This window comes from Sus scrofa, chromosome 11, assembly GCF_054392235.1.
Source record: "Sus scrofa isolate SSC_HxYL_T2T_F1_AM1 chromosome 11, Sscrofa_HxYL_maternal_Yorkshire_Landrace_v2.0, whole genome shotgun sequence".
Lineage (NCBI taxonomy): Eukaryota > Metazoa > Chordata > Mammalia > Artiodactyla > Suidae > Sus > Sus scrofa.
Window position 1 is genome coordinate 26,114,827 of NC_139393.1, and position 22,598 is coordinate 26,137,424.

Here is a 22,598-nt window from a genome sequence, read left to right on the forward strand (position 1 = left end):
AACTCACAAATCGCACCTTCCTAAGGTTCAGTCTGCTTACAAAGTCCGGCTTGGCTGTCATACTTTGGCTTTACTCCCTTCTGTAAAACAAGTAAAATTACCTTTCTGTTTTGTATTTTAATCCTTTATGTATTTGTCTTAACTTTAACTCCTTCCCCCATTGTCTGTTCCTCAAGTGCAGAACCTGTGTCTTACTCATTTTTCTCTCTCATAGCGCCAAACGTAGGATATAATAGACTTTTAAGCCTGTTGATACAATGAAATTTAATTAGATCGGATTTTACAGTTCAGTAAATAATAAGAGGCCCCAGGAGTTCCCATCGTAGTTCAGTGGTAACGAACCTGACTAGTAACCATGAGGTTGCGGGTTCAATCCCTAGCCCCCCTCAGTGGGTTAAGGGTCCGGCATTGCCGTGAACTGTGGTGTAGGCCGCAGATGCGGCTCGGATCCTGCGTGTCTGTGGCTGTGGCTGTGGCAGTGGCATAGGCCAGCAGCTACAGCTCTGATTCGACCCCTAGCCTGGGAACCTCCATATGCTGCAGGTGCAGCCCTAAAAAAGACAAAAGGCAAAATAATAGTAATAATAAGCCCCCCAAATAATATTATATGATTGCAAATCAGCAGGTTTTTCTGGTACCTTTGCCCCAGCAGATAGCTCTATTGAGTAATGTCAGCCAGGTTCCCATTTGAGACTTATGTGCCCAAGGTGAGGCCAGTAGTGATATTATAATTCTACAACAGATGATCCAGAATTAGAATTAAGTTCAGATGGCACTTGATCTAGGAACCTCCCTCAAGGCTTGAAGCCTGGATTAAGCCACCCTTTATGCCTCCATGGCACTACCTATATCAAATACTGTAATCACATGTCTGCCTTTCCCATCAGCCTGAGCCACTTGAGGCCTAAATCAGGTTTTATTCATCCTGTGTCCCCAGCAACTAGCAGAGTATTTATCACATAGTAAATGTTAATTATTAAAAGCGGAAACGAGGCATAGAATCCCACCAGAACTCACTGACTTCTATGGCCGGAGAAGAATTTTAATGAGCCTTCTCTCCTTCATAATTATGGGTCTTCCTTTCTGTTTTCTTCTTTATTATGAAGACTCGAAAATTTCTACCTCATTAGTGCACATCGCCCCTGACATACGGGGTCTCTAGGTATCTGAAACATTGGCGTCAAATGTTATGGGGTCCATCATGCTTGGCCACCCCTCACTGATAACTTGTTTTGTTAGAGTTCCATGGTCTAACTTTCTGCTTTGAAATACTCTAAAAAGGACCATTCTTTCCAAACAGCAGAGGTTGCAAAATTGTGGGGTTTTTGGACCCACATGGTGTTTTTAAACAATATTTCCTGGAGTTCCCTTGTGGCTCAGCAGAATTGAAACTGACTAGTATCCATGCAGACTCGGGTTCAATCCCTGGCCCCACTCAGTGGAATAAGGATCCGGTATTACCTTGAGCCGTGGTGTAGGTTGAAGACATAGCTCAGATCCCGTGTTGCTGACGTAGACCAGCAGCTATAGCTCAGATTCGACCCCTGGCCTGGGAACCTCCATATGCCACAAGTGCGGCCCTAAAAAAATGAAAATTAAAATTAAAAAATGTTTACTGAGTATGAACATTTTGGGAGATCTCAAACTTTCGAATTCTTATTTCTGATTTCTCTTGAAAAGACGTGGAGGTTCTAGCCATGCTAGACTACTCAGTGTGCTGAGTAATGGCTGCTACCTTTTATTTACTTATTTATTTTTGTCTTTTTGCCTTTTCTAGGGCCACTTCCTGGGGCATATGGAGGTTCCCAGCCTAGGGGTCTAATCGGAACTGTAGCCACTGGCCTACACCTGAGCCACAGCAATACCAGATCCGAGCCGCGTCTGTGACCTACACCACAGCTCATGGCAACGCCAGATCCTTAACCCACTGAGCAAGGCCAGGGATCGAACCCACAACCTCATGGTTCCTAGTCGGATTCGTTAACCACTGTACCATGACGGGAACTCCATGGCTGCTACCTTTAGGCAGGAAAGGGTCACTCCAATTTACATTAAATTAGCCAGTCCCTTTTTGGAACTTTGATTAATCACTGATGTCTATAATTTCTTACAGACATTCATTACCAGCTCTTTGGGCCAAGATCATACTTGTTTTCAGCCTGAGTTTTTTTGAACATACTGAGCAAATACTTACTTGACTTTCTTTAACTAGTCTAATTTTTCTTTTCTTTTCTTTTTTGCCTTTTGAGGGCTGCACTCATGGCATATGGAGGTTCCTGGGCTAGGGGTGAAATTAGAGCTGTAGCAGCCACAGCAACTCTGGATCTGAGCCAAGTCTGTGACCCACACCCCAGCTCACAGCAATGCTGGATGTTTAACCCACTGAGTAAGGCCAGGGATCCAACCCGCGTCCTCATGGATGTTAGTCGTGTTCCTTAACCACTGAGCTATGACGGGAACTCCCATCCTAACTTTTCTTTCATTTAATCCTTTGTTTACATGATCAAAATAAAACCTAGTAGGTAGAGATTAGGTAAGTATTTAAGAGTTTCTCTATAAGAATTTATTCTTACCACTATTTCTCTTGATGGTTCATAGGTCTAAATAAACAGGATGAAAAGCAGTTACAAGAACTTGCATTGGAAGAAAAGCGAACTATTGCTCAAAAAATCAACATGTTATACCATGAGGTATGTTTGGGGTTTTTTTGTTTGTTTGTTTTTTATAAAAACCGGCAGATTTATTCTGCAGAGGCCCATTTTCAAGAAGCTAAAGGTGAAGATGGGAGAGGGGAGCTCTCCTCCCCTTTTCCTTTCTCCCTCATCTTATTGTCCCAGGGGTGAAAATGTCCTGGACCCCCAAACCTACTCAAATAAAAAAACCAAAAAACTGAGGTTCCAAAAAGTTACAGCATCTTAATTCCTCATAGTAAAGGGTAAGGAGGAGTTCCCATTGTGGCTCAGGGGTAATGAATCTGACTAGTACACATGAGGATGCAGGTTCAATCCCTGGCCTCGCTCAGTGGATTAAGGATCTGGCATTGCCATGAGCTGTGGTGTAGGTCACAGATGAGGCTCGGATCCGGCGTTGCTGTGGCTGGGGTGTAGGCTAGTAGCTGTAGCTCTGGTTCGACCCCTAGCCCGAGAACCTCCATATGCCACTGGATCAGTGCTAAAAAAGCAAAAAAAAAGAAGAAAAAGAAACAAAATGAAGTTACAGTGCTATGTACCATGTTGCTCTTTGTCATATTTGCTCTCCTCCTACCTTCAGTCTTCCCTACTCTAGGAATCCAGTAGGGGCTCTTTTTTTTTTATTGTGTAGGGCCACACCTGTGACATATAGAAGTTCCCAGGCTAGGGGTCTAATCAGAACTGCAGCTGCCAGCCTACACCTCAGCCACAGCAACGCCGGATCTGAGCCTCATCTGTGACCTACACCACAGCTCATGGCAATGCCAGATCCTTAATCCACTGAGCGAGGCCAGGGATTGAACCTGCATCCTCATGTGTACTAGTCAGATTCATTACCCCTGAGCCACAATGGGAACTCCTTTTTTTTTTTAATTGAAGTGTAGTCGCATCACAATTTTGTGTTAGTTTCAGGTGTACAGCACAGTGATTCCATTATACCTGCGTATACATGTGTTCTTTTTCAGATTCTTTTCCCTTTCAGTTTTACCAAATATTGAGTATAGTTCCCTGTGTTACACAGTAGGTCCTTGTTGGTTATCTGTCCTGTAAATATTAGTATGTTATGTTACTTCCAACCTCCTAATCCCCCCCCTTCCCTTTTGGTAACCATAGGTTTGTTTTCTGTTTGTCTATTTCTGTTTTGTAAATAAATCCATTTGTATCTTTCTTTCTTTCTTTTTTTTTTTTTTTTCTTTTTGCCATTTCTTGGGCTGCTCCTGTGGCATATGGAGGTTCCCAGGCTAGGGGTCAAATCGGAGCTGTTGCTGCTGGCCTCCGCCAGAACCACAGCCAAGCCAGATCCAAGCCGCGTCTGGGAAATAAATACACCACCGCTCACAGCAACGCCAGATCCTTAACCCACTGAGCAAGGCCAGGGGTGGAACCCGCAACCTCATGGTTCCCAGTCAGATTCATTAACCACTGAGCCACGGCGGGAACTCCTATCTTTTCTTTTTTTTTTAAGATTCCTTATATCAGCGATATCACATAATATTTGTCTTTGTGTGGCTTACTTCACTTATTGTGATACTCTCTAGAGAGTCTTTTAAGGGTTAAGGAAGATGAAGTAGAGGTAAGCGGTAGTTTTTCCCCTGATTTAAACAGCTGTCTAATATTCTCTCCCACATGCTCTATTATTTCTAGTAGAGATGGACTATTTCAAAAATTGTGAGTAGGTTAAGGATCCGGCGTTGCCATGAGCTGTGGTGTAGGTTGCAGATGTGGCTCGGATCCCATGTTGCTGTGGCTCTGGTGTAGGCCGGCAGCTACGGCTCCGATTCAACCCCCAGCCTGGGAACCTCCATATGCCATGGGAGCGGCCCAAGAAATGGCAAAAAGACAAAAAAAAAGTATATCATGAGTAGGGAGGATCATAACACATAGATACTTTCAGTTTGATTTGAAAGACTTTTTAGGAGTTCTCATTGTGGCTTAGTGGTAACAGACCTGACTAGTCTCCATAAGGGTGTGGTTCGATCCCTGGCCTCACTCATTGGGTTAAGGATCCCATGTTGCTATGGCTGTGGTTTAGGTCGCAGACCCAGTTCCAACCCCTAGCCTGGGAACTTGCATATGCCACAGTCTGGCCCTAAAAAAAATAAAATAAAAAAAGTCTTTAAAAAAGACAGACTTTTTAGAAGTAATAAAAATAAACTTGCTTCCCTTTTCTTCCTGATGTTGGCTACCTTCTTTTATTTTTCTCTTTCATTTATTTATTTTTTTCTGTTATCATTTTAGGGCCGCACCCAAGGCACATGGAGGTTCCCAGGTTAGGGGTCGAATCGGGGCTACAGCTGCTGGCCTACACCACAGCCACAGCCACGCGGGATCCGACCCGCATCTGAGACCCACACCACAGCTCATGGCAACGCCAGATCCTTAATCCACTGAGCAAGGCCTGGGATCAAACCCGTGTCCTCATGAATACTATTCGGGTTTGTTAACCACTGAGCCAGGCTGGGAATTCCTTGTCACAATGGAGAAACTATTTGAGCCTTAATCTATTTTTTCAACAGCACTTCTACTGAGAAGACAGGGCAAAGTCTGGTGTCAGCTGTCATTGCTGAGAAAAATATGTAATCATATGTTAAGAATCCTTATTTTCTCCAAATGAAGACTTTCAACGCTTACTTTTTTCATTAGATGAAAGAAGTTGCTGTTCGGGACTAATAAGAAACAAAATCTGAAGACAATTGAATGGAACCCTGAACTTTGACCTAAACTTCTGCAATTTAGAAAATTAAGATAATCCGATAGCATTGTAGAAAATAGCTCAACAAGTAACTTCATTGTTTATGTGAAATGATTGCTTATTTGAGGCCTAATTGTACCTACTTATTAAAGCATTTTAGGACCTCTTTGGGATGCTTTAAGATTTTGTTCATTACTGATTTTTTTTTTTTTAAATATTTGGGGTCTTTTAAGTTCAAGTAATAATAGTTTACCACTGGAAAAATACACACTAATACTGATTTTTTCTTCCCTTTTCAGCTGTTCCAGAGTCTAGTGCCAAAGGAGAAATATGACAAAAATGACGTTATTTTAGAGGTGACATCTGGAAGAACTACTGGAGGTAAATAAAATTATTTTTATTGTAAATGCTCTCAAAAAATACTTCACTGTTTCCTTGATTTGACACACTCTAACTTTATTTTATTTGTTTCTTTAGGGCTGCACCTGCTGCATGTGGAAGTTCCCAGGCTCAGGGTCGACTCCCACAACCACAGCAACGCCAGATCTGAGCCACCTCTGTGACTTACACCACAGCTCACGGCAATGTCAGATCCTTAACCCATTGAGTGAGGCTGGGGATCGAACCTGTGTCCTCATGGATGCTAGTCAGATTCGTTTCCACTGAGCCGCGACAGAAACTCCAACACACTGTAACTTTAAAAGTTTGTTCAACATGTTTCATTTGGGAAGTAGTCACACCTCACCTCCTAAGGGGCTTGTACCCAAGGAGGACTCTTAAAAATGTGTGCTGATTTTCTGTTTTCTTCACCCTTAGGTGATATCTGTCAACAGTTTACCCGGGAAATATTTGATATGTACCAGAATTATTCAAGCTACAAACACTGGACTTTTGAACTTCTGAATTATACACCTGCTGATTATGGTAGGCATATTGAAGATTTTGTCCATAGATAATGCTGCAGATTATTTTTCCTTTGATCTGGATAAGAACTGTGTTGTCGCATTTTTTATTTATCTATCTATTTATTTTTGTCTTTTTGCCTTTTCTAGGGCTGCTCCTGCGGCATATGGAAGTTCCCAGGCTAGGGTTCCAATCGGAGCTGTAGCCACCAACCTACATCACAGCCACGGCAACGAGGGATCCGAGCCCTGTCTGCAGCCTACACCACAGCTCACGGCAACGCTGGATCCTTAACCCACTGAGCAAGGCCAGGGATCGAACCCACAACCTCATGCTTCCTAGTCGGATTCATTAACCATTGCGCCACGACAGGAACTCCTGTCCCATTTTTTAAATACACTTGATCTGTATTTACTAAATTCTGTGACATGGACTCATCAGTCACAGTGGCTTACTATAGAGTAGAATTCTTTTTTAAAAATTATTTTTATTTTTTCCATTATAGTTGGTTCACAATGTTCTGTCAATTTTCTTTTTTTTTTTTTTTTTTTGTCTTTTGTCTTTTTGTTGTTGTTGTTGTTGTTGTTGTTGTTGTTGTTGTTGTTGTTGTTGTTGTTATTGTTGCTATTTCTTGGGCCGCTCCCGCGGCATATGGAGGTTCCCAGGCTAGGGGTCGAATCGGAGCTGTAGCCACCGGCCTACGCCAGAGCCACAGCAACGCGGGATCCGAGCCACGTCTGCAACCCACACCACAGCTCACGGCAACGCCGGATCGTTAACCCACTGAGCATAGGGCAGGGATCGAACCCGCAACCTCATGGTTCCTAGTCGGATTCGTTAACCACTGCGCCACCACGGGAACTCCTCAATTTTCTACTGTACAGTAAAGTGACCCAGTCACACACACACACACACACACACACACACACTTACATTCTTTTTCTCATATTATCTTCTGTCATGCTCCATCACAAGTGACTAGATATAGTTCCCTCTGCTATACAGCAGCATCTCATTGCTTATCCACTCCAAATGCAAAAAATATGGAATGCTTCATGAATTTGCGTGTCATCCTTCTTCAGGGGCCATGCTAGTATTCTCTGTGTTGTTCCGATTTTAGTATCTGTGCTGCCAAAGCAAGCACTAGGGTAGAATTCTTACTTTGGGAGAAGAGAGAGGGAGGGAGGGAAGCAGGCCTCTAGGGAGGAATACCTGAATGAGAGAAACTTTCCCAGTGGAGGAAAATATTGTTCAAAGCCAATTAAGATTTTTCCTCTGAAGGACTAATGATTTGTTAGATGTTTATTGGGAATGCAGAAAAAGTTAGTTATCTATCTTTGTTCTCAAGAAGCTCCCACTTTAGTTGGGCCAATAAAAACTTAGATATTGGAGTTCCCTGGTGGCACAAAGGATTAAAGATCTGGCGTTGTCATTGCTGTTCCTAGGGTTCCATCCTTGGCCCTGAGACTTCCACATGCCAGGGGTGCGGCCAAAAAAAAACAAACAAAACAAACAAACTTAGACAACATAAACAATAAGGAACAGTGCAAGTCTATAAACTTAATACTCGGGAGTTCCTGTCATGGCACAGCAGTTAACAAATCCGACTAGGAACCATGAGGTTGCGGGTTCAATCCCTGGCCTCGCTCAGTGGGTTAAGGATCCGGCGTTGCCGTGAGCTGTGGTGTAGGTCGGGGATGAGGCTCAGATCTGGCATTGCTGTGGCTGTGGTGTAGGTCGGAAGCTGTAGCTCTGATTGGACCCCTAGCCTGGGAGCTTCCATGTGTCACGAGTGCGGCCCTAAAAAGAAAAAAAAAATAAGTCCCTGATTCATCAGTCAGAGGAGGGGCTTATGGGGGTCAGGCGATGAAATCTTCACAGTAATGTACAATGAAGTTTTAGCTTGGGTCAGTCTCACAGTGGCCCCAGTGGATCCCTGAACCTATCATGTGGTCATGTCCCCAGCTCTGGGTACCTAATTGGAACACCCCCCCAGTGGCCTCCAGACCTGTGGAGTGAGGACAGTTATGGTGGAAAGGCTAAGTGGAAGCCACTAGAACTGGCTCTACCTCAGAAAGTAATAATCCAGAAGTTCATGCCCATTCCTGGAGAGACAGCAGAGAGAAGTGCCACTAAGAAGGACTTGGAAGATGCAGGAGTCACGATTCCCACCACATCCCGTTTCAGCTCCCCTCTTGGGCCTGTACAGAAGGCAGAGGGATCTTGGATAATGACTGGATAATTGTAACCGTAGCCAAGTGGTGACTCCAGTGGCAGGTGCTCTGCTAAATATGCTTTCATTGCTTGAGCAAATTAACACCCCCAGTACCGAATATGTAGCTGATGATCTTTCAAATGCTTTTTTTTCTCCATACCTGGCAGTGCCGGATCCTTAACCCACTGAGCGAGGCCAGGGATCAAACCCTCATCTTCTTGGATGCTAGTCAGATTCGTAACCTACTGAGCCGCAACAGGAACTCCCATATGTTCATGTTTAGACCAAAGTCATAGCTCGGGTCGCTGCAGAGGCGTGGGTTCAATCCCCAGCCTGGCACAACGGATTAAAGGATTCCACACTGCTGCAGCTATGACTCAGATTCAGTCCCTTACCAAAAAAATCATAAAATAAAATTTTGGTGTATTTTCTTTTATATCTAAATCTACTTACTTTGAGAAAATATAGTTTTGTCCCTTTTTTGCGTTCTTATGTCAGGCTCTGTGTTTACATTCAGGTCTTAGGTTAAGGGTATTTAAGATTCTGGTCCCAGAGTTCCCATTGTGGCCCAGCAGAAACGAATCCGACTAGGAACCATGACGTTGCGGTTCGATCCCTGGCCTCGCTCAGTGGGTTAAGGATCTGGTGTTGCCGTGAGCTGTGGTGTAGGTTGCAGACATGGCTTGGATCTGGCATTGCTGTGGCTGTGGTGTAGGCTGGCAGCTGTAGCTCCGATTGGACCCCCAGCCTGGGAACCTCCATATGCCGCGTGTGCGGCCCTAAAAAAAAGCAAAAAAATAAAAAAAAAAAAATTAAGATCCTGCTCCCTCTCAAAGTAGAATTCATTGGTATTTCTGGAATATTTTTTCATAGGTGGGCTACACCATGCAGCCGCCCGAATTTCCGGTGCCAATGTCTATAAGCATTTGAAGTATGAAGGTGGGATTCACCGAGTTCAGCGGATCCCTGAGGTGGGCCTGTCGTCAAGGATGCAGCGCATTCACACAGGCACGATGTCAGTTATCGTGCTGCCTCAACCAGATGAGGTAACCTTCTGCATCAACTCCCCCCCCCATGCCATCGTTGATGAAAATCAACCGCAATTGCATTTTCTAGGAAAACCTCCTGTGCATTCTGTCTACTCACAGAATATGTTTTTGTTTTTGTTTTTGTTTTTTTGTCATCTTTTTTTGCCATTTCTTGGGCTGCTCCCACAGCATAGGGGGGTTCCCAGGCTAAGGGTCGAATCGGAGCTGGAGCCGCCGGTCTACACCAGAGCCACAGCAACGCAGGATCCGAGCCGCGTCTACAGCCTACACCACTGATCACGGCAACGTGGATCCTTAACCCACTGAGCAAGGCCAGGGATTGAACCCGCAACCTCATGGTTCCTAGTCGGATTCGTTAACCACTGCGCCACGACGGGAAGTCCAGAATACTTTTTAAAAAAAATTTTATTTATTGTTATTTCCCCAGTACAATTTTTTTTCTACTGTACAGCATGGGGACCCAGGTACGCATACATGTATACATTCTTTTTTTTCCTATTCTGCTGCTCCATCATAAGTGACTAGACAGAGTTCTAAGTGCTACACAGCAGGATCTCATTGCTAATCCGCTCCCAAGGCAGTAGTTGGCATCTGTTAACCCCAAGCTCCCCATCCACCCCACTCCCTCCCCCTCCCCTGGGCAACCACACGTCTGTTCCCCAAGTCCGTGAGTTTCTTTTCACTCACAGAATACTTCGGCACTTCCAATGTATGGGGTTCATAACCCCTCCACAACTAATTCTTCGCTTCTTTTGTTCTTGTTGTTGTTGTTGTTATGGTTTTTTGGGTTTTTTTAGCTGTGCCTGAACTCATTGTCTTTTTATCTTTTTATTTTTTGGCTGTATCCATGGCATATGGAAGTCCCTGGGCCAGGGATCAAACCCACACCACAGCCATTACCTGAGCCACTGCAGTGACAATACTGGATCCTTAACCTGCTGCACCACAAGGGAACTCACAATTCTTCAATTCTTTGTGGACAGTACGTGGTTGTCCTGCAATTCAACTCAATTCTGACACGATCTACTTAGAGATAGCCTCAGATCCCACCGGCCAGACTCAGTCCGCTGTATGGCCTCCCCTCCCACTTCAGAGGCCAGTCACAGGATCTGGTTTGTCTTCTGTCTCTGACCAACTGGCTATCCATCTATCTGAAGGTTCCCTTGACCCCCTCCTTTGGTTCAATAATTTACGAAAGTGGGAGTTCCTGTTGTGGCTCAGAGGTTAATGAGCCTGACTAGTGTCCATGAGGACACAGCTTTGATCCTTGGCCTCGCTCGGTGAGTGAAGGATCTGGTGTTGCCGTGAGCTGTGGTGTGAGTCGCAGACTCGGCTCGGATCCCGAGTCGTGGTGGCAGTGGCATAGGCCGGGGGCTGCAGCTCTGATTAAACCCCTAGCCTGGGAGCCTCCATACGCTGCAGGTGTGGCCCTAGAAAAAGACAAAAAGAGAAAATGACAACAACAACAAAAAAACACTGATTGTAATCTTAAATCCTAGAAATAACCTATCCTGGTAGATTCTATTTTCTTTTTCTTTTTTTTTTTTTTTTTTGGTAAGATTTTTATTTTTTCTATTCTAGTTGATTTATAGTGTTCTGTCAGTTTCTGCTGTGCAGCAGAGTGACTCAATCACACATGTATATATATTCCTTTTCCTCACATTGTCTTCCATCATGTTCCATCACAAGTGACTAGATATTGTTCCCTGTGCTGTACAGCAGATCTCATTGCTTATCCACTCCAAATGCAATAGTTTGCGTCTGCAAACATTTTCTTTATTCTATGAAAGAGAAAATGGTGTTCAGAGGTGTGTTAAGTGACTTGCTTGCAGCCACCTCGCTCGTAGTGCCAGAGCTGAAATTCAGACCCTGGGCAACTAACCCTAGAGCCAGAGTTTCTTGCGCTGAGCTGCCCTGGACTCTTGCCTTCATCCTCTGCTCATCTCTGTAGGAGCTGAAACAAGAGTGTCGCTTTGTTTAACCTCTGTGCTTGCGTAGAGCAACTTGAGTTTGCTGCTGCTCTGCACACATCTGGAAATGACTGTGAAAGTGCTGCAGTAATTGATTTGGGGACAAATACATTTTAGTCACTACTTGTATTTGCAAATACAGAATCAGGGAATAAGGAGGATCGACTTTTGTAAATACGTACAAACATATTTATTTTTTACGTATTTGGTACCCAGTGTAGCTTTGGGATGATGGATGATGACACTTTTGAAAGATTACATTACTCAGTGATCAGCATCATAAGTCAGTGTTAAAAACAGCATCTGTTGGAGTTCCCATCGTGGTGCAGTGGAAATGAATCCGATTAGTTCCATGAGGATACAGGTTTGATCCCTGGCCTCGCTCAGTGGGTTAAGGATCTGGCACTGCTGTGAGCTGTGGTGTAGGTCGCAGACCTGGCTCGGATCTGGCGTTGCTGTGGCTGTGGTGTAGGCTGGCAGCTGTAGCTCCAATTGGACTCCTAGCCTGGGAACCTCCATATGCCCCAGGTGTGGCCCTAAAAAGCAAAATAATAATAATAATAATAGCATCTGTTGGAATAGAGAATCTGTTGTTCATTATTGTATTCAATATACATTATTTCACTTCTTAGTCAAATGGCTATGGCTTAAAACAGTACAGTTTATTTGAAACATCTTGGAATCACTTTAGTGTTAAAGCATTTGTTGGACTTCTCTGTGGCTCATCAGGTTAATAAGGATCCTTCATTGTCACTGCAGCAGCTCAGGTCAGTGCTATGGCACAGGTTTGATCCCTGGCCAGGGAACTTCCATATGCCTCGGGTATGGCCAAAAACAAAAAAGGTTATTTGTTGAGTGTGGAATTTACTTAGGCTGCACTTTTTTTCTAGGTAGATGTGAAAGTGGATCCCAAGGATTTGCGAATAGATACTTTTCGAGCCAAAGGAGCAGGAGGACAGCATGTTAATACAACCGATAGTGCCGTCAGACTCGTCCACGTCCCCACAGGTAAGCTAGTCCCCTTTTGCTTTTGAACTTTTTTTTTTTTTTCCCCCAGAGCCACCCCTGTGGCCTGTGGAAGTTAGTGCCTGATTTCTTGCATGAACCCTTTAAGGTGAGGCTGAGGTCATGGGTCTAAGGTCCCCAGTGTGTTCATATCCCCTTCTGTTTGGAAAAGGTACGTTCTTGGCTTGTGTATATATTTAAGGGTGAGGTTCTAAAAGCTCTGAGTGCATGAGGGCCACTGAGTCACTACTGAGTTTCAGCTGAAGGGCAGTCAGGTGATGGGGCCCCTGGAATGTGCGCATTCATAGATCTTTTGTCTTGGGTGGTTTGTTTTCTCCTGTAACAAATCCTCCAGGATGCGCTTGACTGGATGATCAAAGTCTCACCATTCAATAAGCAAACTTTTACTTACTCCTTTTTTTTTTTTTTTTGCAGTCCTATGCATCACACTTGCCTTCCTTTGTACCTATGTCATCTCAAGGCCGGAGCTTTCCTTATTTAATTCTATAAAGCCTGTAGCTCCTGGAGTTCCCCTTGGGGCTCAACAGAAACAAATCTGACTAGCACCCGTGAGGACACTGGTTCGATCCCTGGCCTCACTCAGTGGGTTAAGGATGCAGCATTGCCGTGCGCTGTGGTGCAGGTCAAAGATGAGGCTCGGATCCTGCGTGGCTGTGGCTGGCAGCTACAGCTCCAATTTGATGCCTAGCCTGGCAATCTCCACATACTGTGGAGGCAGTTGCAGCTCCAGTTCGACCCCTAGCCGGGAGAACTTTCATGTGCCACAGGTAAAAAGACAAAAACAAAAAACCAAACCAAATCAAAACAAAAAAACAAGATGCAGTGTTTTGGTTTGGTAAAAACACTATACCTCACACCTCCTACAGATTGAGGGCAGGGACTTGAAAATCTAGTTGACTTTCTATGTTTAGCCCCCAGGCTATCAGCCCAAACTGCTGAAGCACGCAGTGCCTCAGTGATGACGCCTGCCTGGCACTCAGTGGGCAGATGAGCTAGTTTCTGGTCAGCATTGCCCTCAACAGAGAGGTTGGCCTCACCCTTTGCTTTCTTCCTCTCTGCTGAGTCATTTGCCATTCTTCCAGCTACTTTCTTTTCTCTTTTTCTTCTTCTTTTTTCTTTTCTTTTTTTTGAATGGCGTCTCCTGTGACATACACAAGTCCCCATGCGACAGCTGCAGCAACGCAGCCAGATCGTTAACGCACTGCTCTAGGCCAGGGATCAAACTTGCATCTGGGGAGCGACCCCAGCCACTGCATCTTGTTTTTCTGTTTCAGTTTGGTTTGGTTTTTGTTTTTGTCTTTTTACCTGTGGCCTACGGAAGTTCCCCAGGCTAGGGGTCGAACTGGAGCGGCAGCTGCCGACCTATGTCACAGCCACAGCAACACCAGATCCAAGCCTCATCTGCAGCCTACACTGCAGCTCACAGCAACACTGAATCCTTAACCCACTGAGCCAAGCAGGGATCGAACCCGCATCTTCATGGATACTAGTTGGGTTCTTAACCTGCTGAGCCGCAGTGGGAACTCCCACTGAAGTCAGATTCGTCACCCACTGTGCCAGAATGGGAATGCCTCTCTTTTTGTAAGTCAATTTACTTTTTTTTTTGAAGTATAGTCTATTTACAGTATTTCAGGAGCACAGCCTTCCATTCACTTTTCTTTGTATATTGTGTTTAGGATTTATACACATCACCTCATTTTATTTCTGACGGAGTTTGTGTCCTTGTTCTTGTTTTAGTGTGATTTTTAAAAGAAAGATGAGGCCATTTTGAAATCAAGTGTCCCTTTTAAATTTTAATTCATTTCCATAGACTTGTTATTACTTGTGCTGTTTGTTATAGCAGAAGTTAAAGTAACAGGATAATTTTATAATTCTATTAAGTTCTTTATTGACTTTTATTCCCTAAGAAACTGTAAAAACCTAGAATATATACCATGAGCAAAAGTACAGAAAAATCTGTTAACGGGAGTTCCTGTTGTGGCTCAGTGGTAACAAACCTGACTAGTATCCATGAGGACTCTGGTTCAATCCCAGGCCTCGCTCAGTGGGTTAGGGATCTGGTGTTGCCGTGAGCTGTGGTGTAGGTCACAGACTCGGCTCGGATCTGGTGTTGCTGTGGCTGTGGTGTAGGCCAGCAGCTACAGCTTCGATTCAACCCCTAGCCTAGGAACTTCCATATGCTGAGGGTGCAGCCCTAAAAAGACAAACAAACAAAGTCTGTAACAATCCTCAGTAACCACTGTTGGTATGGATCTTAGGTGTATATCCTTCCAAATTCTTTTCTATGCATATATAAATACATCCTTTCTCACTGCAAGTGAACTTGTATTTGTAGCTTACCATAGTTTACTTAAGAAATCCACAAATTGCTGAATACTTCACGTGTTTTAGCTAAACCCTGTTTTCTTTATTAAAACAGTCAAGAGCAGTAGTAATTAGCTGAAGATGATTTAAAAATTAAAAACAAGGTAAAGGTGACCAAAATTCTGACAAAATGAACCAAAGTACTTTAAAACATTAAAGGATTATAAATCCACCCTGGGCAGCCACAAAATGCTGACTCTGCAAACTGACTGATGAGTGTCTTATCAGACCAGACTTAACCTTGGGCCAATATATTTTTTACTCACTTAGATCTGGTTCTGTGACTTAATCAGAACTTAAGGCTCTTTTCTTCCTTCCTTCCTTCCTCCCTTCCTTCCTTCTTTCCTTCTTTGGGGGCTGCACCTGCGGCATATAGAGGTTCCCAGGCTAGGGGTCGAATTGGAGCTGCAGCTGCCAGCCTATGTGACAGCCGCAGCAACACCAGATCTGAGCTGCATCTGCAACCTGCACCACAGCTCACAGCAACACCAGATCCTTAACCCACCGAGTGAGGGCAGGGATCAGACCCAAGTCCTCACAGATACTAGTCAGGTTCGTTACTGCTGAGCCACAGCAGGAACTCCTAGGCTTATCCTTTAAATTGAGGTTGTTTACGATATTAAATTGAAGTTGATTTACAATATTATACTAGTTTCAGGTGTACAACCTAGTGATTCAATATTTTTATAGATTATACTCCATTTCAAGTGATTACAGGAGTTCCCATTGTGGCTCAGCGGTGAAGAACCCAACTAGTATCCATAAGGATGCAGGTTGGATCCCTCGCCTCATTCAGTGGCTTAAACATCTGGAGTTGCCCTGAGTGGTGGTATAGATTTCAGATGGGGCTCGGATCTGGTGGCTGAGGTATAGGCCGGCAGCTGTAGCTCCAATTCGACCACTAGCCTGGTAACATCTATATGCTGCAGGTATGGCCCTAAAAAGAAAAAAAATTAAAAATTAAAAAAAATAATAAAGTGATTCCAGAATAATGGCTATATTTTCCTGTGTTATACAGTATATCCTTCTCATTTGAAATACTTTCATTTAGAAAAATCTAAAGAGCCATCTACAGCAAGTACCATCATAACTCAGGTTATAGATTGTGCTAATTAAAAATTTATTAAGTGGAGTTCCCGTCGTGTTGCAGCAGAAACGAATCCAACTAGGAACCATGAGGTTATGGGTTCGATCCCTGGCCTCGCTCAGTGGGTTAAGGATCCCACCATTCTGTGAGCTGTAGTATAGGTGCAGATGCGGCTCAGATCCCTTGTTGCTATGGCTGTGGCGTAGGCCAGCGGCTAGAGCTCCGATCAGACTCCTAGCCTGGGAACCTCCATATGCCTTGGGTGCAGCCCTAGAAAACGCAAAAAGACGAAAAAAAATTTTTTTAAGTGTATTATTAATTTTTTTTAGCCATGCCCACAGCATATGGAAGTTCCTTGTCCAGGGACTGAACCAGTGCTATAGCAGTGCCAATGCTGGATCCTTAACTCACTCGGCCACCAGGGAACTTCTAATTAAAATGTTTTTAATCCTTTTCCTAATTAATCTCTCTCCCTTTAAAAGGTTCCTCAGTTCTTTTTTATCAATTTTATTGAGATATAATTCACACCTCATTTCCAGTCTAATCTGGTTTGTGGAAGCTCCAGTTTAATTCTGATCCCTGTTGTTTTTCAGGACTTGTAGTAGAATGCCAACAAGAACGATCACAGATAAAAAATAAAGAAATAGCTTTGCGCGTGTTGAGAGCTAGACTCTACCAGCAGATTATTGAGAAAGAGAAGTGTCAACAACAAAGTGCTAGGAAACTGCAGGTAAGAATTTACTTAGTGTAAAAAAACAACAACAACAACAAAAAAGAATTTACTTAGTGTAATAACTTAATGCTCTGCATAAAAAGTCATCCTTTTCTATATAAAATGTAGTAAATGTTCTTGTTCAAATGGGAATACCTTGGAGCATAGGAAAACATGCCCATTTGTAAACAACAATAATTTAAGACTAGCAAGTTATGGCTACACTCAGACATGCCACTTTGCAAATAAGTGGAAGTGATATGCATAAACTCAAAATGATTTCCCAGTTGCTTTTCCTGCAATATTTATATCATAATTGTCTTTAGAGGAAATTAGCGTCAAAGACAATTTTCTGGAAATTAAGAGATTTTTCAGCTTTTTAAATTTAAAAACCTAATGCTCTTACTAAAACTTTATGAGAGATCAAAAAATATCTGGCACTGCCAAAGACTGGTAATAGCAATCCCTTCTGTTGCAGTCTGAGAACAAGGAGTAGAAGAGATTTCTTTTTTGCTGTTTACCCTTTTGTACTTCTTGAATTTTGTGTGATACACATTTATAGTATTATTTATTCAAATATATAGATACATTTTAAGCAGAATGAATAAATGTCCTTTTAAGTAAACAAAGTATCACATGATTTTAAAATCTAAAAAAGGTAAAGTTTGTCTTTAAGAGAAATTGGAAGAGAAAGTGAAACCCAGAAATAACTGTTTTTGAGTTAGTTGCAGATAGTTATGCTACAGTAAATTTGGGAGATTTTGTGGCCTTTTAGGACAATGAATTGTATAAACCAAATGTTTATTATTCTTTTCATCTTAGTGTCCTAATCTTTCACACTTCTAGTTTCTGTTACCCACATTCTAACTTGCAAATCATAAAAGTGACAGGATGAATAATATATTAATTCTCTGTTTGTTGTAATCCCAGTTTGTGCCACAGTATTGGTATAACATTTGCAGACGGGAATGCTTATTTACAAGCCACTGCCTTTTTTTTTTTTGGTCTCTTTAGGGCTACACCCGTGACATGTGGAGGTTCCCAGGTTAGGGGTCCAATTGGAGCTGCAGCTGCCGGCCTGCATCACAGCCACAGCAACACAGGATCCACACCACATCTGTAGCCTACACCACAGCTCGCAGCAACGCCGGCTCCTTAACCCACTGAGCGAGGCCAAGGATCGAACCTGTGTCCTCATGCACACTAGTCAGATTCGAGGAAACTGTGTTTTAGGAAAGCTAAGCAGGGCAATGCAAAGTCAGCACAACAATAGGTGATTAATCAGGAGATTTTCACAGGACTGTGTGAAAGTAATGAGCCCTTGAATGATAATAGACATGGAAAGGGAGGATATAATAAAAGATCATTGGAAGTGGGCAGTTGGAGAAGGTCTGTTCATTTAGGTGCCTGTAACAAAGCCTGGCAGATAGTAAGCTCCTGAGAACCGTTACTAAAGTGTAGGTGGCAAGTTTCCTACTTATGGAGTTCCCATCGTGGCGCAGTGGTTAACGAATCTTACTAGATACCATGAGGTTGAAGGTTCAACCCCTAGCCTGGGAACCTCCATATGCCGTGGGAGCGGCCCAAGAAAATGGCAAAAAGACAAAAAAAAAAAAAAGTTTCCTACTTGGATCAAAGGGAACGCTGTGGGGTCATTTATATAAACCAGGGGAAGAAGTGACTGAGATAGAAAGCTAATTTGGTTTTAAATGTTTTGAAGTACCAAAAAGACACTAATTCTTAACGCGTCACTAAGCTTTACAAACCTGTAGTCTTAAACAATAAGTTCTGCCCATTCTTATTCCTTGTCACTTTGAATATAGGAATTTTTTTAAAATGCTTTATTATAGTTGATCCACAATGTTCTGTCAATTTCTGCTGTATGAACATATGAATTTTAAAAATATTTAAACTGAAAAAAAAAATGTTTAAACTGTTAAAGGAGTTCCCGTCGTGGCACAGTGGAAATGAATCCAATGAGGAAAAATGAGGTTGCAGGTTCCATCCCTGGCCTCGCTCAGTGTGGTTAAGGAGCTGGCATTGCCCTGAGCTGTGGTGTAGGTCACAGACATGGCTCAGATCTGGGGTTGCTGTGGCTGTGGTGTAGCCCGGCGGCTGTAGCTCTGATTCGATCCCTAGCCTGGGAACCTTCATATGCCACAGGTGCAGTCCTGGGGGAAAAAAAAAAAAAAAACTGTTAAAATAGAAAAGTCATTTACAAGTACTTTTTCCATTTTAGTAAACATAATTATAAAGTTAAAATATAAATTGCTTTTTGTTACGGCACAGGTGGGAACAAGAGCCCAGTCAGAGAGAATCCGGACCTATAACTTCACCCAGGATAGAGTCACTGACCACAGGATAGCATATGAAGTTCGTAATATCAAGGTAATATCACTGAATGTGCTTCATGTACCTTTGATTTTCAAAGAAAGAACAGTCAAATTCTAGACAGTAATCTCTGAAATATTACTGAGTAATTTAAAGTCATTGTGATAGTTTATGTTAGTACCCAAAATTTGCAAACAATTTTATTACTTTGCTGGTAAGAATATGCCAGTTTTGAAACAGCTATCTTTTACTTTATTTATTTATTTATTTTTTTTGTCTTTTTGTCTTTTTTTCTAGGGCTGCATCCAAGGCATATGGAGGTTCCCAGGCTTGGGGTCCAATCAGAGCTATAGCCGCTGGCCTACACCACAGCTCATGGCAACGGCAGATCCTTCACCCACTGAGCAAGGCCAGGGATCAAACCCACAACCTCTTGGTTCCCAGTCAGATTCGTTAACCACTGAGCCCACGACAGGAACTCCTATTTTATTTTTTTAAGATATATATATATATATATATAGATATATATATAGAGATATATATATATATATATTTTAAAGTATAGTTGATTTACATTGTGCCAATTTCTGCTCTACTTCAAAGCAACTCAGTTAAACATATATCTACATTCCTTTTTTTTACATTCTTTTCTATCATGGTCTATCCTAGAAGATTGGATATAGTTCCCTGTGCTATACAATAAGACCTTATCCATTCCTTTTTCTTTTTTTTGTCTTTTTGCCATTTCTTGGGCTGCTCCCACAGCATATGGAGGTTCCCAGGCCAGGGGTCGAATCGGAGCTGCAGCCACTGACCTACGCCAGAGCCACAGCAACGCAGGATCCAAGCCGCATCTGCAACCTACACCACAGCTCACGGCAACTCTGGATCCTTAACCTACTGAGCAAGGCCAGGGATCAAACCCTCAACCTCATGGTTCCTAGTCAGATTTGTTAACCACTGAGCCACAACGGGAACTCCGGACCTTATCCATTCTTCATGTAATCGTTTGCATCTACTAACCCCAAATTCCTAGTCCATCCCATTCCCCTCACGTCCCCCTTGGCAGGCAACCACAAGTCTGTTCTCTTTGTCTGTGAATCTGTGAAACAGCTATCTTTTAAATTCTAAATTCTTTGTTATACAATCATAATGTGTTCATGTATTTTCTTTTTTCTTTTTTTTTTTTTAACAGTGTCACCCACAGCATATGGAAGTTCCCAGGCTAGGGGTTGAATCAGAGCTACAGCTGCCAGCCTACACCATAGCCGCAGCGACACTGGATCTGAGACACATCTGCAACCTGTGCCACAGCTTGTGGCAGCAACTCTGGATCCTTAACCCACTGTGCCACAGCAAGAACTCCTAATCTGTCTCCTTTACCTTTGTAACAAGACAGTATTCTCGGAAGTTAAAATGCAATTTTTTTTTTTTTTTTTAACAGCCACATCTGCGGCATATGGAAGTTCCCATGCTAGGGATGGGGTCAGAGCTGCAGCTGAGGCTTGTGCCACAGCCGCAGCAACGCCAGATCCTTAACCCACTGACTGAGACCAGGGGTCGAACCCACATCCTCATAGATGCTAGTTGGGTCCTTAACCCGCTGAGCCACAGTGCGAATTCCAGGTTGCATGCCTTTCTAGAGTTTGGAGTCCTCTTCCAAGCTTATGTGGTTGTTGGCAGAATTCCATTTCCTTGAGTTATCAGAGTAAAGCTCTCATTTTCCTCCTGGTCATCAGCTGGATGCTGCTCTCAGGTCCCAAAGTCCCACCACAGCTGCTTCCTCCCTAGGCATCCTCTCCCACTTTGAAGCTCTTGTAGGACTGTCCTTTTCAAGGACTCACCTGTTTAGGTCAGGCCTACCTGGATAATATTCCTTTTGATTAAATCAGTGTTAACCAATTAACCATCTAATCACTGGAGTGGTTTCCCCTCATATTCACAGCTTCTGCCTACACTCGAGGGAATTTTGCAAGGTGTGTACACCAGGGGGCATCTTACCCACATTTCTTTCTCTCTCTTTTTATTTTTTTATTATTATTATAAATTTTTTTTTTTTTTTTTTTTTTTTGTCTTTTTAGGGCCGCACTTGCAGCATCTGGAGGTTCCCAGGATACGGGTCAAACTGGAGCTACAGTTGCTGGCCTACACAACAGCCACAGCAACTCCGGATTGAAGCCGCATCAGCAGCCTACACCACAGCTCACCACAGCAATACCGGATACTTAACCCACTGAGCAAGGCCAGGGATCAAAACTGCGTCCTCATGGATACCAGTCGGGTTCATAAACCACTGAGCCATGATGGTATTTCCACCAGGGGGCATCTTGGAGCTCTGCCTACCATTATGTGTGTTCATTAGATTCAGGTATTACAGTTAAGCTGTTGAGGAAAAGACCCAATCCCTTGGGTTTGAACATTAACTAAATCCCCTGTTGGTGGGATCACTGACAATGACACAGGAATGCTGGGGCACAGAGAAGCTTCCCTTTTGCTTCCACTGACGGGGAACGTGAACTGGTTCCCATTAAGGACTATGAGGGAAAAAAAAAGGTGATAAAGCTTTTGATCTTTGGTCTTGGTACCATGTAATGGTACCATGTAATATCTTGGGCCTTTTTTTTTTTTTTTTTAATGATTTTTATTTTTCCATCATAGCTGGCTTCCAGTGTTCTGTCGGTTTTCTCCTGTACAGCAAAGTGACCCACAGGCACATACCTGTATATATTCTTTTTCTCGCATTATTCCTCCATCCTGCTCCATCATAAGTGAGTAGATACAGTTCCCAGCGCTATACAGCAGCATCTCATGGCTTATCCACTCCAAAGGCAATAGTTTGTTAACTCCCAATTCCCAGTCCATCCTCTTGGGCTTCTTGGACTTGATTTTGTCTTATTCTCTGCACCAAATTAAAGTCCTGACTTTACAGAGGAAATGTCTGTGTTTTTAAGATATTTAGAAATGTCTGGGAGTTCCTGTCATGGCTCAGTGGTTAGCGAATCTGACTAAGAACCATGAGGTTTCAGGTTCGATCCCTGGCCTCGATCAATGGGTTAAGGATCCGGCGTTGCCATGAGCTGTGGTGTACGTCGCAGACACGGCTCAGATCTGGTGTTGCTGTGGCTCTGGTGTAGGCTGGCAGCTGTAGCTCTGATTGGACCCCTAGCCTGGGAAACTCCATACACTGCGCGTGCTGCCTTAGAAAAAGGCAAAAAGACAAGAAAAGAAAGAAAGAAATGTCTATGTGTCTTATGCTGCTCCCTCTGTCTTCTCAGCAATTTAAGGCTGTCTTGCATAGGAACATAATAGCCGTGTTGAAAAGGGGAAAAGATTGACTAAAAAAATAAAATTAAATTAATTTTTTTTAAAAAAGGGAGTTCCCGTTGTGGCACAGTGGTTAACAAATCCAACTAGGGACCATGAGGTTCGATCCCTGGTCTTGCTCAGAGGGTTAAGGATCCAGCGTTGCCGTGAGCTGTGGTGTAGTTTGCAGACACGGCTCAGATCCTGTGTTGCTATGGCTGTGGTATAGACCGGCAGCTGTAGCTCCAGTTAGACC

At 43.3% G+C, this 22,598-nt stretch overlaps 1 protein-coding gene and 1 non-coding gene across 5 annotated transcripts in view; one reads left to right on the forward strand and one right to left on the reverse strand.

Annotated features, from left to right (window-relative positions):
- The window catches only part of MTRF1 (mitochondrial translation release factor 1), a 35,401-nt gene that overhangs the window by 7,969 nt on the left and 4,834 nt on the right, over positions 1-22,598 (forward strand). For all 4 annotated transcript variants that reach the window (NM_001243580.1, XM_021065103.2, XM_021065102.2 and 1 more), the window contains 7 exon segments: positions 2,599-2,690; positions 5,682-5,763; positions 6,199-6,306; positions 9,374-9,546; positions 12,410-12,527; positions 16,590-16,726; positions 18,998-19,096. In NM_001243580.1, the coding sequence (NP_001230509.1) occupies positions 2,599-2,690; positions 5,682-5,763; positions 6,199-6,306; positions 9,374-9,546; positions 12,410-12,527; positions 16,590-16,726; positions 18,998-19,096 (809 nt within the window).
- LOC146398601 (U6 spliceosomal RNA) lies at positions 7,323-7,429 on the reverse strand. The gene has a single exon (XR_014820132.1). It is a non-coding gene; the product is annotated as a U6 spliceosomal RNA (small nuclear RNA).